Source organism: Macadamia integrifolia, unplaced genomic scaffold (assembly GCF_013358625.1).
Source record: "Macadamia integrifolia cultivar HAES 741 unplaced genomic scaffold, SCU_Mint_v3 scaffold1715, whole genome shotgun sequence".
NCBI lineage: Eukaryota > Viridiplantae > Streptophyta > Magnoliopsida > Proteales > Proteaceae > Macadamia > Macadamia integrifolia.
Window position 1 is genome coordinate 173,562 of NW_024868322.1, and position 17,020 is coordinate 190,581.

The window sequence follows — 17,020 nt, forward strand, 5'->3', positions numbered from 1 at the left end:
TATATATATATACACAGCAAAAATTGGAAGATAAAACAAAACCGTAGATACAAAGAAAAGAGAGAGAAAAAAAAGAAAAAAAAGATGATACATCAAATCTAGGGAGAGGGATCAATGAGAGTGAAATCCGAGTCACATGTTTCTACTTGAGTCAAGGCACTTTACACAATTATGAATAATTTTATATTTAATCTCAAAGTGATACTATTCTAGATTTGCTCAATGGTATGTGATACAGTAGTGTATCTCTTTTGTTTCTTTCTCATCATATATAATGAATAATTGCATTAAAAGTTACCTTACTAAGATATCATACGAAGGCTTATTTTAGAAAGTTTTTAAAACTCATCTCTGTTCTTTGTCAATGGTAATGATAACTTTAGAAAAAGACTAAACGCTTTCTAAGAACGAATTTTCAAACAAAATTGAAAAGGGATAAGAGAAAAATAGATGATCACCATTGCAATGGAATTCCAACAAAGGCAATAGTTAGGAATTAAAAGCTTTATTTGGAAAAATACTCTTAAGTAGGAATTGAATAAGTGAAAGCTCTTCAAACAGTAAAGCAATATCTTGAAATGAAAGAACCAAGCCAAACTAACATATATCATGAATAGAAAGAGCCCTAAACCTGACCAAATTCCAAGCAGAACGGGGAATTTCTTGGAAGAATTGACCATCCTTGAATAACATCCCTATAACCTAAGGGGGTAGCGCAGTTGGTGAGCAATGAACTTGGTACGAACCGTAAACTCGGACGTCCTAAGTTTGATTTCCACTAGGCACACCTTGGGCCACTTACACGGGGGTATTTAATACTCTTCACTGCTTTTAGTAAAAGTTGAATGGTTCTCATTCAATCCCAATATAACCCGGTTCATGCAGTTGTAGGGCAATATGAACCCATGGAACTAGTCAGGCCGAAGGCCTAAATACCCATCGTTAACAAAAAAAAAAAAGGATAACACCCCTACTATTTCTAAATCTTAGACTAACACTCTAAACTTATATCTCAAACCTCATAAGAGAAATAAAATTTCTCAAGCTTGAAAACCACAAGCTATCTCTAATTATAGAAGACACTTTAATCATCTAGTTGTCATTTGCACGTCAGAATGGAAAGCGAAGGAAAGAAAAATTAAGAAGAAGAAAGGAAAATAGAATTGGTCATTCCAACTAGTACTCCTGAATGAATTTTAGAAGGAATTGAAAAAGACATTCACACTCAGAAATAAAAAGTTTGTCACTGTTTTTGCTAAAACTGTGTTTGTGGACATTATATTGATCTAAACTTCAATAATTTTATTTTCCTAAAATTCAACAAAAATTTATTTATATAAAAAAATATGACATGTATTAAATTCATGTTTAATCCGATTTCTTTGTTTAAAATTCATGAGAAAAAAATATGGGCATGATATGTAGCAAGATATGTGCATCATTCAATGAACATAATAATAATATGTACAATATCAATTTATTATAAGAAAGCATACCTACTGTAGGTACCATGGACACAAAATTCGGTGTCTACACCTACTTAAGTAAACACCATATAATTACTAACTTACAATAAAAAATAAAATTGAAGTAAATAATTATCCAGTAATTAATGATATAATGAAAAAAAAAGAAAGACGTACTCAATGCTTGAGGCTCCCACATGTGCGAGGTTCAGGGGAAGAAAAATATCTTTTACTTTTGATTTAAATAATTTTTAAGAACAAGACAATGGGCAAAGAAAAGGTGCCAAGTTTTAAATACATATACAAAAGTGTCATTCAGTCATTTAGATAAATAGATAAATATAGGTTAAATATAAGGACCAACAGAAAAATTCCCTAAATCATTTAGTTCGGTTAGTTTGGACAGATTTTCTTCTGGTTTTTAGTATATATTGGGTTAGATAGAAACTAGACCGATAATTAATTGGTCTATAAAATCCAAACAAATTCAATTGCGACCAATCCGGTGTGGTCCCTTAGATATGGTCCCAAATTTTCATATATTATAAATAAAAATATTATATATAAATATCAAATTTTTATCAATTTTATTATTTTTAATAGAATTTTCTAGATTCGATCTAAATGATCGGTTCAGGTCAATCATAACAGTCCAATATTTTTGGGTCGAATCAAATTGATTTTTTTTTTTTCCAGTTCGGTTTCCATTTTGCACCCCTGGTGGTATAGTAGTAGTGTATTTACTAGCTATTACTATGCCATATTCTATACCCTTAAGAGGTCTGTTTTTCTTTGTTTAACCATGGTTGAGCATAATCATGTCGTATTCCTCATTCTTCATATATAGGGGAAGTCTTTGTTGTGTATATGATAAAAATGATAATATAGCATAATTTTTTCAAAGTATATGGCCACAAGGGATTGTAATTTTGAAATAAGAGTGGGAAGTGTAATGATGACCCAAGAATTCAATATTTTGTTAGTTAAAATGCATTTAAAACGTGAATAAAAGCATAGGGCATTGCATCTCTTTATAGAAGTGTTTCCATTGTAAGTATTGTAGTCTCCCGATGTGGGACTAAACGGAATTACCAATGTCTTTACCAAATTACCCAGCTACCAAATAAAGGGAAGGCTAAATGATGTGTATCAAGTCTACTATTCTTTTTATTCACACTGCAAACAGTTTTCAAATCTTATCAAGTCAGGATAGTCAAAGCTATTTGGGGTTGGGCTTGCCCTCTAGTAGACTCATACATGAGACAAGATCGTGACTAAGCATGTCATACCTCAACACTTCGCATATGGTCATTTTAGGTCTGTGCCAAGCTCTTTTTCCTCCTTCGATTTGAATCTGATCGATCGTTCTTACTTGGGAACTTTTGAATCATGTAATTCTCTTAAATGGTTGTTTGGTCATGGATCGAAATATGGATTGATATAAAAAATGTAAACAAATTTTCTTATTGTGCTGACTTTTGATTTCTAATTTTTTTTTTCCTGCTTAGCAGGGTTATCAAGATTTCGTTATTTCATTCATCCTTTCATAAAATTAGGTTGGGTTATGAATTGTCTTGGTGGTAAATGTAATACATGTACGATGCTTTGCCTTGATCAATCTATATGGTAAATCAGGTAGACAGTCAATACCAGATATAGTCCGTCTTTATAAGCCTATGGTTGATTTGTAGTGATGCGTCAGGTTATTAGCCGACACTTATTATGATTATTCATAACCCATCAATCATTTTGCATAGATCCTCGCAATCATCCTTACTTGGAATCTCCATGTAACCGACCCATTAAATTGGGATAAGATTTTGAATGTTGTTGTATTGTTCTTTTATTCACACTATAAACAATTTGTTGTGTTACAACTTACTTCACATCAACTAATTTCTTCACCCAAAGTAATAATAATAATAATAATAATAATAATAATAATAATAATAATAATAATAAACATCAACTAATGTTGTTTAATGGAAACAAATTCATGGTGAGTACCCTCACATTTGTTGTTGAAATGGAATAAATCATTTTTATAGCCCTACATCTATGCTGATTCAACCATCAAATGGGTATTTCCCTCATACAACAATTTGCACGAGTAGATTTCACTACTTGAGTTGTTTATTACTATAGCTATTTCTTTCCTCGAGGAGCCCCTAAGTGTATATATTAGGGGTGTAAGTTTACCCCTGACGATCCCAACCTGCCCTAACCCGCCCTAAGCCTAAACTCTGTCTAACCCCACTATGAGGGCCAACCCAACCCAACCCAACCCGACCCAACTCTGTGTGGGGTTGGGCCTGGCCTAGGTTGAGGCATAGAAAACCCAGCTCAACCTTAACTTGCCCTGAATCTAACCTTGATTATTATTGTACTTTGTAAAATGCAGGTGTTTCTCCCAGCCAATGGAGTTTCTTATTGTTGTCATTGAGTTTCTTGTGTAACAAGAATATGATAGAGAAGAGTATAGCCAAAAGAGAGAGTACAAAGCCAAAGGAAAAAACCCATCTCTGAATAACAAGTTTTGTTTTTCTCTTACATTGGAATTTGCATTCACTTTTTAGTTCTCTATTATAGTAAATGGAATTATTGAAATTTATAATTAAAAATATTAAGTTTTTTTTTTTTCGTAAAATTGTACATATTGACAAAAAACAATTCCACTTGCCTAATATTTTGGGTTGGGCTTGGCCCACATGGACTTCCATGTGGTAAAGATTTAACTCAGCCCATAATGTCATTGCAACATATTGTATGAATGAAGAAAGTAACTAAAACAGGAAAAGGAAGCTTTCCTAAGCTTTTGAAAAGCCAACAAGATGACTTCATTAGTAGAAGGGATCCTTTCTTTTTAGACTCTTAGCATATGCCAACACTTTTAAGGAATTTAGGGGGCAGAGGGTTAGTTACGGTCAATGTTTTTCAAAGTTTGAAGGTAGTGGAGTGATTTGAAGAATTGGAATTAAAATTGAGTCGTACTTATCGGAATGTGATTCCACTAAGAAGACCAGTTAGGACCAACCCGACCCAACCTAGCCCAACCCTGAGACCTGTAGGGAGGGCCTGAGCCCTGTAGGGAGGGCCTGAGCATGAACCCGATAGGGTTGGGTTGAGTTTTGGGGCTTAGGGTTGAGTTAGGGTTTTGAGAAACCTGGCCCAACTCGGCCTTGTTTCACCCCTAGTATATACCATAGTTTTTTTTTTTTTTGACCTATATTTAAAAAAATTTAAACATTCAAAATAAGTATAAAAAAATTTAAACATTTAAAACAAGTATTGTTTGTTTCCACTTTTTTACCATTCTTGAAGTATTTGACCATATCTTTGACCATCTCGTTTGCGTTTTGATATGTCTAATACACACACAATCGAACATGATTTTTTAACCGTTCCTGTTTTAACTAACTAGGGTCCAATCCTCCACTCATGGTCAAGAAATTCTCTTGAGTCACACATCATTGGTATTTTGGATGTGAAGGATAAAAAATAAAATATTTTGTGCATGATTAGGCACAAAGCTGACTGTCTATGGTGCACTCCTTTGAATTCCATTAGATAGTTGAGTGCATGGCCGTGTAACATGCATGAGGATTTTTTTTTTCTTTTTATTTTTTCAGAAGAGATAGACACCTAAATGAGCTTGTAGGAAATAATAGAGGCAAACTTCTGCTCAACAAAAGCAGAAAATGGGGAGGATAAATAGAATGTTAGTTTTCAATTGAAAAGAAAAAGCCTGGAAATTGAGGATTTATAGGTTTAAAATCAAATCAAACCTATTATTATTAGGTTTTCATTATCTAAAATCAAAATCGATTATAATTTGACAAAATATTCTCTCTAACGTAGCCACATAGACCAATCTCTCTCATTAGATTTTTATCCAATAATAATATATGGGAAAAAAAACCCAATCAATTTGGTGAAGGCAATACCAAGGGACACGAGAATAATAAACAGATCCTTGAAAGTATCTACAGCACACACAGTGGGAGGGCAACCTTTTCTTTTTTGCACCTGCTTTAGTTTGGACATTTTCTGTACAAGATTGATAGGTTTCACATAATAAATTGAGGAAACTATTTTGATTAAAAATTCGCACCCTAGCTTAGGTAGGGGTGTCAACGGTCCGGGTTGGTGCAGTTTCGGTCCGGTTCCACCGGTTTCGGTGTGAGTTTGGAAGTGACCGAAACCGACCCATTAAGGATTTATCGGTTTCGGTCCGGTGTCGGCTTCGGTGCGGTTTGGGTTCGGGTTGGTACCGGTTTGGATTTATTAGGTTCATTTCGGTTTGGATTGGTTTTTTAAACCGGTATGGAGCCATTAGGAAACAATCAAATGATGAATTGTTGAACTTCGGTTTCTTAAATCGATTTGTAACCGGGTTGGTTTTGGTTTTTGGTCTAGTTTGGATTCGATTTTCCATACAAATGTATACAAAACTATTCAAATTTTGATTTTTTTAATGAATTTTGGAGTGTTTCGGTTTCTTACCGGTTTGGTTTCAGTTTCGGTCCGGGTTTTGAGCCGGTTTCGGTTTGGTTTTGGGTTCATCCGGTTTTTGGTGCGGTTCGGTTTGGCTTTGGGGTTACAATACTCGAAACCGAACCGAACCAATAAGGCTTCGATTTGATTCGGTCCGAATTGTTATCAGTTCGGTCCGACCGGTTTTACCGGTTCGGTTTAGGAATTGACACCCCTAAGCTTAGGTAACACAGAGAATATCTTAACTTTACCAAAAATAAAAAACGAGAATATCTTAAGATTACATGTGAAATGTGTGGCTGTAGTTTGTGATGGGGACTGGGAAGGGTCGTGGGACCCACTTTGTGGCATGTCTCTTAAGTATTCAAACTCTTCTTTTCTACCTCGTTATTTCTTTTGTCGTATTCTTGGTTTAGTAATTATTAATGTGACTCCATGTCACCATCATCCCGAGTAATAATAAGTGGTAAGTCGGATTACGCTGAATTGGACCTCACCTAGGACCGAGGGTCCCGGAGAAAATTAGTGACTTTGGCCATTTTGGTGCGTCAGTTTTTGTTTTTTTTTGACAATGGGAATCCATGTCTTTGGCTGGATTATTTTTTTTTTTTTTTTTTTTTTTTTCTACCAATCGATTTTCAGACCTTTGGCCTGATTGGTCTTGCTGGTTCATATTGACCCCAATCGTATAGACTGAGTTATACAGAAGTTGAATGAGAACCATTCAACTTTCATTGAAAGCACTGAATAGCACTAAACACCTCCGTGTGGGTGGCCCAAGGTGTGCCTTGTTGGAATCGAATTTAGGATGGCTTTGGCTGAACTAGTCTCATAGATTTATACTTTTTCACTTTACAATTGCAAGGATTAAACCATACTCTCATTTAAAGTAGGAAAATCACTAAATACCCCATGTGATTGAAGAACTCAGAATCATATGTTCTTTGAGGCAAAGAGTTCTTGCCAACTCAGTTATCCCTTAAGGTTTATCATCTTCATTAGTGGCCATTTATTTATTAAGAAGTTAGAAATTGATCCTAATTTTTTCTTTTTCAAGATTGAACATTACTTGATAACGTACACAGAGCGAGTGTGAAAAGATCCCAACACCCACACTAATTCTATGCACCCTTCGATTGGCCACGGGTGCTGGCATGTACAAAAGGTAGCATACTCTTACTTCTTATTTTTGTTCTTTTGGAACCTTAGGTTTCAAACCTTTGATTAATTAAGAAGAGAAAAATAAAACCCTCACCTAATCAGCCCTTGCTTAGTGATTAACCATGATTAAATATTAATAAAAAAAAGTGTGAAAGACACATGTGGATAGGGGTGTCAATTCGGCCCGGACCGTTTATTAAACGTGTCGGGCTTGAGCCCGGCCCGTTTATAAACGGTCGGTCTTGGTTTTGCTATTGGACCGTCGGGCGCCCGATCGAGACCGACCGTTTAACACTCGACCGAGACTGGCCTATTGTGCACCGGCCTAGCCCGACCCTTTAATGATTGTAGAATACCTATTTTACCCCCCAAATTAAAAAGTAAAAAGATAAAAACATGTTCACATTTTAAATAATGGTTATATTTGGTATCATTTATTGATTAATTGTCATTTTTTTGGGCTTGCATGAGTGGGCCGGAATATAAGAGCACATTTTAAAGAAGGCCCGTTTAAAAATCGATTAAAGCCAGTTTAACAGTAAACATGTCCGTAGCCCGATTAAGGCCCGACTAAAGTCCGATTAAGGTGGCCCGATTATAGCCTGAGGCCGACCGACCGAATATAAAGCGTACCATGCCCTCAATAACTAAGCCCGATTAGTTAAATGAGCGGACATGGTGTAGCCTTTGAAAGTCTTCAAGCCCTATTAAGCCTGATCGAAACCGAACCAACCCGACCGATTGACACCCTTACATGTGGATAAAATGACTGCCCCACCCAAGGATTAAAGTATCGGTATCGGTCACCGTATCGATCGGTCAAAATTAAGATACGTATCGGAGGGTATCGTATCGTATCGGAGATACACTAAGATACGCTAAAGATACACACATAAATGGATAGGAAACATTTTTTTAAACACTTTTGCATAAAAAATTTGTTAAAAAAAACTATTGACAACATGTATTATGCATAAACACTAAATTGAGGGTATCGTACTAAGAATTCAAGGTCTGTAGTTGTCCCATAAATGTAAAATCCTTGTTCCAAACCTCGATTTCCACTTTAGTTAAAGAGAAATATGGCTGACATCAACTTTGGAACAAAAACCCTTCAAAAAATCGTTTTTGTCTGAAAAATTACCCATATTGGCCATTATATGACCGTAGCGCCGATACGTATCGATACTCACCGATACGTACCGATATATATATATATATATATCGATACTCACCGATATGTGCTGATATATACTGATACGTACTGATTGATACATACCAATACTCACCGATACGTATCAATACATACCGAAACGTATATTTTACCTCAATTTTATATTTTTCATAGAGTTGTATCGAGACATATCGTATCGTATCGATGTGTATTAGTGGTGTATTGATGCATATCGGTATATATTGTAGGATATATATCGATATGAAATGATTTAAAAAATTCAATATATTGTATCGGTATGTATCGTATCGATCGACTAAATTTAAGATACGTATTGAAAGATATCGTATCGATATCGGAGATACTTAAAACCATGGCCCACCCTTAGAAAAAGAAAAAACCGTACTCCTCATCCGAAGATCCCAACACCTTTAATAAGTCTATAAATACAAAACCGAACCAACGATCCCGCGCACCTCTCGGGCTACTGAGTATCAACAGGGCCTTCAAGCCGGCTGTGACTTTGACAAGTGGGGAGGGAGAGTCTGTCGTCTCGGATTTCTCTCGTAAAAGGTGGAGCCGTGGAGGTGGAGCTGTGTAGGTGGAGAAGAAGAACCACTTCAAACTTCGCAGCAGGAAATAATAGATCTCTGCTTCCTTTGAGTTATTTTTTGGGCTAAATATCGTTATGGCCGTCTCTAGCTGCGCCAGGGTTCTTCCTTCTTCTTTTGTCTGCCGCCCCGATCCCCATTTCTCCGGCAACCCTCGTCCTGAAATGCCCTCGTTCTCTTCTTCTGCCAAGACTAAGACCGGCTCCCTTCCCATCCATGGAGGATCGGCTTCCTCTCCCTTCTTTTCGCCTCTGATCCTCAAGTTCCCTCCCAACTTCGTCCGCCAGCTCAGCAACAAAGCCCGGAGGAATTGCAGCAACATCGGTGTTGCCCAAGTCGTCGCTGCTTCGTGGTCCAACAACTCTTCTTCTGCTGTTCCTGCTTCTGCTACTGACGTCAATCCCATCACCACTGCTCCACTCGAAGACATCCAAGTTGTCGATGGTGTCCAGCAGGTGGTCGACGGTGATTCTTCTAACTGTGGTAGCCATGTACAGTATAAAGGTTCGGCCGCTCTGACGGCCTCATTTTTGCGCTCCGATGGGAGCCTCTCCGTTCATGCTGGTACCTTCTCTTTCTCAAAATTTCTGTTACAGGCACTAATTCGCATCCACAAACTTCATGTTTATTACTTCATTTTCTCCTTTGGAATCTTCTTCTTTTTTTTTTTTTTTTGGTGGGAAAAATAAATAAAATCAGTTAAGGAATCTTTTCTTTTCTGCTATTTGGTTCTTTTGATGTGAATCCTGATCTAGAGCTTTAGTTCAGTTTGTTTTGAATTTCGGCGCTTCTTATCAATCGGGAAGACATCCATTTGAAGCTTAGCGCTCCCACTTCTTCCGCAGATCAGAACTTTCAATGAATACGAACGACTGGCTATTAGATCTTGATGTTCATCCACTACTTATGCTGCATGTTTGCTTATTTATTGACATGTTCTGGCTTCAAAACATTAATAAGAGTTATCAAAGGATGCTGGGGATTGGAAAGAAGATGGTTATGGTGGGCCTTCTCACTTAATCAGAGATGATAGAATGGTGTAAACCAGTTTTAATCTTGGTGCCCAAATTCCAGTCCTCCAGTACTCCAATCCTTCTTAGTTCACGGAGGACCCATCATTCTGCTCCTTGACCTTCCACTTGACTTTTGATGGGTTTCCAATCTCAACAATCTAGATTCACTGTAGATGACGTTGTGGCACCATTGTAACCCTTAGAACCCATTAATTATTAATTTTCACTTTTTGGTGAGTTTCCAATTCATTGATGCAAAGAAGGGGAAATATGTAAACGGAAGGGAGCTGAAGTAAGCTGCCAGAAAACCCATACCATGGGATTTGTCGAGAATAAATTCCACTGGCATCTAAGTACATTGATTTTATGATTGTGGGTTGTAATTATATGATTAATCCTATTTGGAGAAGGGATCTGCGTGCATGTAAGAAATCAAAACAAAATGATATCTTTTTATTGGGCTGGCTTCAGAAGCTAAGGCGAAAGAGACTTTGCTCACCTGGTTATTATTTGCAGTCAGATCTTCATAATTTTACTGCCTGTACTTGTATTCTTTTCTGGTATAACCATCATTTATTTTTCTCCCTTATGGATTGTTCAGGTGAAAGATTAGGTCGCGGTATAGTTACTGACGCACTCACCACCCCAGTGGTCAATACTTCTGCCTACTGCTTTCAGAATACTGATCAGCTCATCGATTTCAAGGTAGGTACAATAGCTGATGTTCTAGCTAATTAGCCAACTGCCATAAATGTTCTTATGCATCATTTTTCAGTACCATATGAGTTTCCGCACTATTTAATCTTTTTGAAGAAATGCTGATCAATATTTTTTTTTTATCATCAACTACGCACTACCAGGAACTGATTGAGGTGTGAAGTATGTTGAATTGATTGGTGTAACTATTGTGCCCACACTTCTGAGGCATTGCGCTTTAGATATCAGTTGAATCAAGCTAAACTGTGTTCTGGTTGTCAATATAATATGTCTGATTTTTACCTTATATGTACTCTGATTGTCTGACAGGAGGGACGCCATGGTAGTTTTGAATATGGGCGCTATGGAAATCCAACTACAGTGGTTGCTGAGGAAAAGCTAAGGTTTGTACTGCCTCTTAATGTGTATGTCTTCTGCACTTGTACCATACGGTAGTATTATTTCGTAATTAATGAGGTCTACATGTCTTCCTTAATGGAGCAGTGCACTTGAGGGGGCTGAATCAACACAGTTGATGGCATCAGGAATGTATGCTAGTATAGTTATGCTCTTTGCATTGGTTCCAGCTGGCGGTCATCTCATAACAACTACAGATTGCTACAGGAAGACTAGAATATTTATTGAAACCATACTCCCCAAAATGGGGATCACGGTAATATGCTTTCGCACATACATGACTTTTGTTTGATTTCTTGAATTTGTTAGCAATATGACGCACATACATGACTTTTGTTTGAGTTCTTGAATTTGTTAGTAATATGATTTCATGAATGTATTTTGGAACATTCTTTCCATCAATTTAATTGGTTGCTATGAGATTTTATTTGGTGGTCATGGCTGTTTCAAATGGTTTGCGAGTTTCAGTGGAGATCCCCTATAATTTGTCATGTTACAACGGATATTTTAATATTTCTGAACCTATCTGAGTTCTTAATTCCTGATTTCTCTCTTCCTTAATGTCCAGGTTACCATTATTGATCCTGCTGATATGGAGTCCCTGAAATGTACACTGGATAAACATGATGTCAGTAGCGAATAAAGTGGTTTTGCCTGTTTTATTAGAAGATAAGAGATCCACATGACTTCTTGATGAAATTTTTTTCTTATGCAGGTAACTCTTTTCTTAACTGAATCTCCAACCAATCCATACCTCCGATGTGTTGACATTGAGTTGGTATCAAAACTTTGCCATAGTCATGGTGCACTGGTCTGTGTGGATGGAACATTTGCCACACCTATTAACCAGAAGGCCCTTGCCCTTGGTGCAGACATTGTTCTGCACTCTGCAACAAAGTTCATTGGAGGTCACAACGATGTGAGTTATGCTGGTATTTTTTTCTATCTTTATAGTTAGAGTAATTGACATTAAGATTCCGTTGAATGAAAAGTAAGCAGTAAAGAGATCTCCTTCTGACAAAATCATAATCGATGTCTCTGATGCTCTGGGAATGACAATGTTGTATAGTTTTAGAGGCAAGTGTGTGCTGGATATATTACGAGACACTGACATGATTCCTATACAGGTTCTTGCAGGTTACATTAGTGGTTCTGAAAAGATAGTTTCTGAAGTTCGTAAGATCCATCATATTTTTGGTGGTGCCCTCAACCCCGTAAGTTTTTCAAATCAAGTTAGCCCTCTCTTGGGTTGGATTGCTATCTTTTGAATTTCAACTGATTAATGCCTTCAAAAAGCAGTTTTAACTAGTTGGAAAATATTTTTGGACACCATACAAAGTGATAGGTGTGATTTGTAGTTCTCACTGTTCTTGAGTTTGCATCATAACTGGTGTCTCATTTTGGCTTAGAATGCCGCGTATCTGCTTATTCGAGGCATGAAAACATTGCATCTTCGTGTAAAGCAACAAAATTCAACAGCATTGAGGATGGCTGAGATTTTAGAGGCACATCCTAAGGTACTTGAGTTCTTTATCTTTCCTTACTGGTGGATTGAAGATATTTTTCTTTACTTGCTATTTCTGGTTTTTCTTAGTTTCTATTTTCTGTCTATGTTCCGTAACCAGTGCACAAGGCTCTCACTACAGCGAGGTCTGGGAGGGGCATTGTGTATGCAGCCTTACCCTCTGCTTCGTAGGAGAGGCTGTTTCTAAATTTTTCTGTCCATGTTTGTATCTCCTTATCTAATCATCGTCTTGTTTTGATATTTTAACCGCTTACTCATCCCATTATGACCTCTAACATATGTTAATTTCAGCACCATCAGATTTGTGATTTGTGTGATCTCCCCCCCCCCCCCCCCTTCTCTCTCTCTTCTCGTCTCTGTCATCTCTGTCATCTATCCTTTGTCATCTCTGTCATCTATCCTTTTTCCTCTTTCTTTCTCTTTGTTATTCTTCCACTCTTCTTTTCTGTTGTTTCTTGTTACTAATTCCCTGCCCTGTTTTGGACGATACGGGCAGCCCCAAGGTTTGGAGTTGATCTCCCTCTGCCTTGACCTCCCATTTTGATATTTTGTGGGCTGTTCGTGAACCCTTAGGCAACCCAAGGCTACCATATCTGAGACCGAGATCCCATCTGGTTTGTGAGTTTTATTCTAAAACAGATTTATTTAGAATAGTCGATTGCGAGTTGATTTGTGGAGCTATTTCTTTCTAGAAGGTCTTGGTGTTACAGTATCATACCTGAAATTTCAGCTTGAACCATCATTGTTTGGAGAAGCTATCTCTACTGGAATAGCTTCAGTTCGCCGTACTTGACTCTCCATTGAGTTGCCCATTGTTCGGTTGAATACAACCTGCTGGTGCCAGTATTTTAAACACCACCATAATTACTCCTAATGTAGACTAGGATAGGGGTCTAACCAAGTCTCAAACTGTAGGAACTTTTAATCAAAGAACAACCAGGCTTAAACCAACATAAACCAAATAAATCAGACCAACAGAAACCAAGCAACCAGCAGCTATCGATCTCAAAAACCCAGCAATATCCAAGGCCAAACAGCACCAGATAAATAGGAATAAACCAGGGACTGACGGTAGTTCAAATATGTTCAATTCAGCAGTAAACAATGAACCATAATCTTACAGTATCAGTAAGAACTCAACCAAACCAATCAATCACAGTTCTGGTCATTGGCAGATCACTAGAAGACAAAAACATGGTGATCTTTAATAACTCACTAATGGCTGAACAGAAATAGCCACAAAATTGGATCGATCCTTAGTGGGATAAAGAGGGACTATCGACCAGAATTTTAGGTCAAATCTATGGCTGGACCTAAATCAATAGCAGGGACCAATTGTACTCCTACAGAAATTCTGGGCAGAAAATTAGAATATAAATACCTGGTATTCTGAACAGTATTAGATGCTTGAAAAATAAAACTTGAGAAGAAAAGGAGGAAAACTTGAAGAGGATCCTCTTGGGATTCCTACCGCAAGGAGTTAAATGGATCAAACACCATTCCCTTCCACTGTGATCACACACACACAGCAGTCTCAACAGAGATTCTTTGCGGTGGGAAGCCCGAGTAGATTCTTTTTATTGTTCTCAAGTATTCTCAAGTTTATTTTCAAGGACTACTGCTGCTAAACAGTCCAGGCATTTATTTTTAAAGTTTCTGCCCAGAAATCCCTATCAAGTAGCAATCGGCCTTTTCTAGAAGGATCAGTTCCAGCCATCGGCTTGGCCCCAAATTCTGGTCGATGGACTCTCCATATCCCACTAAGGATCGACCTTAATTAGGGCTGCTTCTGACCAGCCGATCTGAAGTTATTAAAAATCTCTCGATTTTTGTCTTTTAGTGATTGTGCCTACCCAGATCTGAGATCGATGGGTCTGAGTAATTTTCTACTGTTTACTTTGACCTATGGTGCATATTACTAGATTGATTCGAGTCTATTTGAAGTGTTGCAAGGCCTGTTATCATTCTACCCATCTGTTCTAATATTATACTGATAGGAAATCGATTACTGTTCTGGTTTGTCCTGCTGAATATTGTAATCTGATTTATTACAGTTTGGGTTGGTTATGGTTGTTCTTTGATTAAAAGTTCCTGCAGTTGAGACTTGGTTAGACTCCCTATCCTAGTCTACATTAACTCCTTTCCCCATATTCCCTTTAACTTATAACCCACCTCTGGCCTTATTTTGTGTTTGTTCCAAGTCATTCCCCTTCTTTAATTCTAATTCCCTATTCTGTCCTTTCCTCTAGTTTACCTAAATGACCCTTTAAGATTCCCTTTATTAACCAAACTTCCGTCTCCCTTCATAAGCTTTGATATATTTACAAGTTTGCCATTATACTTAATTTTTGAGCCATATAATACTTTGTGGGTCCATAAGCGAACCCAATAAGGCCTTTTGAACTTGGGTTCGCATCATTCTGAATTGAGAATTAAGTTTTAAAGTACTGCATAATTTTTTAACAGGATTCAACTGTCAAGTTGATATATTATCACCTAGTCCTCTTTCAACTCTTCTTAGACTGAAAAACTCGATATCGTTTCTCCCTCATCTGGTTGACCTCTGGCCCTGGGAAATTTAATCAAGTTGAAAAATACCGCCATAGAAGTGAAGCCTCCACAAAGGGGTCCTAAACGAAATTTTTTTCTGCCCTGTTGCTGTTGGTTACTTCTTTTCTTCCATTCTGCTGCTCTACCTAATTATTGATTAGTAATTCCTGTCCTTCAGCTACTTCTTGTGCTAGAGTATCAGTTCTATGACTAGAAACTGAGTCTAAAACTCATATCTCCTAACCTAAATTAATGAAATAACCTTTTGCTAGCACTAACATTTCTCCTCCCATTTCTCTTTCGCGCCTTTCAATTTAACAGATGGAATCTGTATAAAGCTAGAAACAATGTATTCTTAGTTGATGAGAGGAGGTCCTCAGTGGATAGTGATGACTGGATAAATTCCATTTCTTAGCTATCATATATTTAGTTGAGCAACCTAATAACATGATGGGAGACGCCTGTTTTCATTTCAGTAGCAGCATACTATTTTTAATCTCCCTCAATGTGTTTGAAAGGAGAAATGAAATGTAATCTTGCTAGCTTCTGTTGCATTTGTTAACAATTCTCTGGAGTAATTTTGATTCATTTTTTATTCTCAGGAGTGTTTCTTCTTCTTTTTAAGTCTTGGAGTGTTCTTTTATCTTTCTGTTGGAGAGAAATAACTGAAAAATTAAAGATGGGGAATATCTTACACAGAAGGCTGAAGCCCCATAACTTGCCATGTCTCCATGTTATTGTTATTAGGACTAGGTTCTGTATTCAGAATATGTACTTGAAAATCAGCTCAACACCAGGGTACCATTTTTTACTAGTATACTAACCTGACATAATTGCAGGTGGCACATGTCCATTATCCAGGCTTGCCAAGTCACCGAGAATATCACATAGCCAAGCGACAAATGACTGGTTTTGGTGGTGTTGTCAGTTTTGAGGTGACCATTTTAGTTAATATTTCAAATGTGTGGGTTTTTATTTTTGTTTTGTTTTCTACTATTCTATTTGGGATTGATCACATTTGAAGTTTCTTTTGGTGGTGGTTTTGGGAAAACCTTTGTTATTTGCTAATGCAGGTTGGAGAAGACTTGATGAGTGCCAAGAAATTCATCGACAACTTAAATATCCCCTATAACGCCCCATCTTTTGGTGGCTGTGAGAGCATTGTAGATCAGCCTGCAATTATGTCCTACTGGTAAATATCTTGAATATATTCTTTTTATTTTATTTTGATTAGTTTGTTCATAATGCCTTTCGACATCGCTCAGTTGGAGTGAGGATTGCACTATGCACCTTTAATATCGCTGAAATAATAGATTCATTAATCATTTGCTCAATTCAAACAATCTCAATGCACTTTGAAACAGGGATCTGAAACAACCAGGAAGAGCCAAGGTTGGGATCAAGGAGAACTTGATAAGGTTCAGCTTTGGAGTTGAGGATTTTGAAGACTTGAAGGCTGATATACTCCACGCTCTAGAGGCCATATAGGGAGGAGGTGTGTCAACTTTCATTAGTTGTTTCTGGTGGACTAAATCTAAATTATGTCGGTGTCTTTCTGCTATGGTTATCAAGTCAAAATAAGAGTTCTACGTAATAGCCAGCCTGGATAATGATTTGATCTTTTTACTATGAGAAAATGTGAGATGATGCGAGTGCTTTTTGATATATTGGTTCCTAATGCTATGGTTGATCAATTCAGATTTTCTTTTTAATTTAAAAGATCAGATCAGATCAGATCAGGTTTTTTTTTTTTTTTTGCCACGTGAAATAATGATGTCGCAATTCCAACTGTCTGGGAAATAATGATGTTTGCCCATATCAAATTTTAGATCGAGATTTAACTTATCATCTCATTTGTAGGCATACCCTCTTTGTGTATATCCATGCATCCCATGGTAGTACCTTTTTATTTT

General features: G+C 37.2%; 1 protein-coding gene across 1 annotated transcript; it reads left to right on the plus strand.

The window, feature by feature from the left end:
• The first annotated feature begins 8,763 nt into the window (after positions 1–8,763).
• On the plus strand, positions 8,764–16,772 carry LOC122064687 (cystathionine gamma-synthase 1, chloroplastic-like). The gene is made up of 11 exons (XM_042628454.1): positions 8,764–9,470; positions 10,521–10,624; positions 10,946–11,019; positions 11,120–11,288; positions 11,601–11,660; positions 11,748–11,951; positions 12,160–12,246; positions 12,442–12,549; positions 15,947–16,042; positions 16,181–16,299; positions 16,472–16,772. Exons 1-11 carry the CDS (start codon positions 8,984–8,986, stop codon positions 16,593–16,595), a joined length of 1,632 nt encoding a protein of 543 aa, XP_042484388.1. The 5' UTR covers positions 8,764–8,983; the 3' UTR covers positions 16,596–16,772.
• Positions 16,773–17,020: the final 248 nt, after the last annotated feature.

Coding starts and splice junctions, on each gene's coding strand:
- LOC122064687 (XM_042628454.1), top strand. CDS start 8,984: ATGGCCGTCTCTAGCTGCGCCAGGGTTCTTCCTTCTTCTTTTGTCTGC. Junction 11,289..11,600: donor TCCCCAAAATGGGGATCACG/GTAATATGCTTT, acceptor CTTAATGTCCAG/GTTACCATTATTGATCCTGC. Junction 12,247..12,441: donor TTGGTGGTGCCCTCAACCCC/GTAAGTTTTTCA, acceptor ATTTTGGCTTAG/AATGCCGCGTATCTGCTTAT.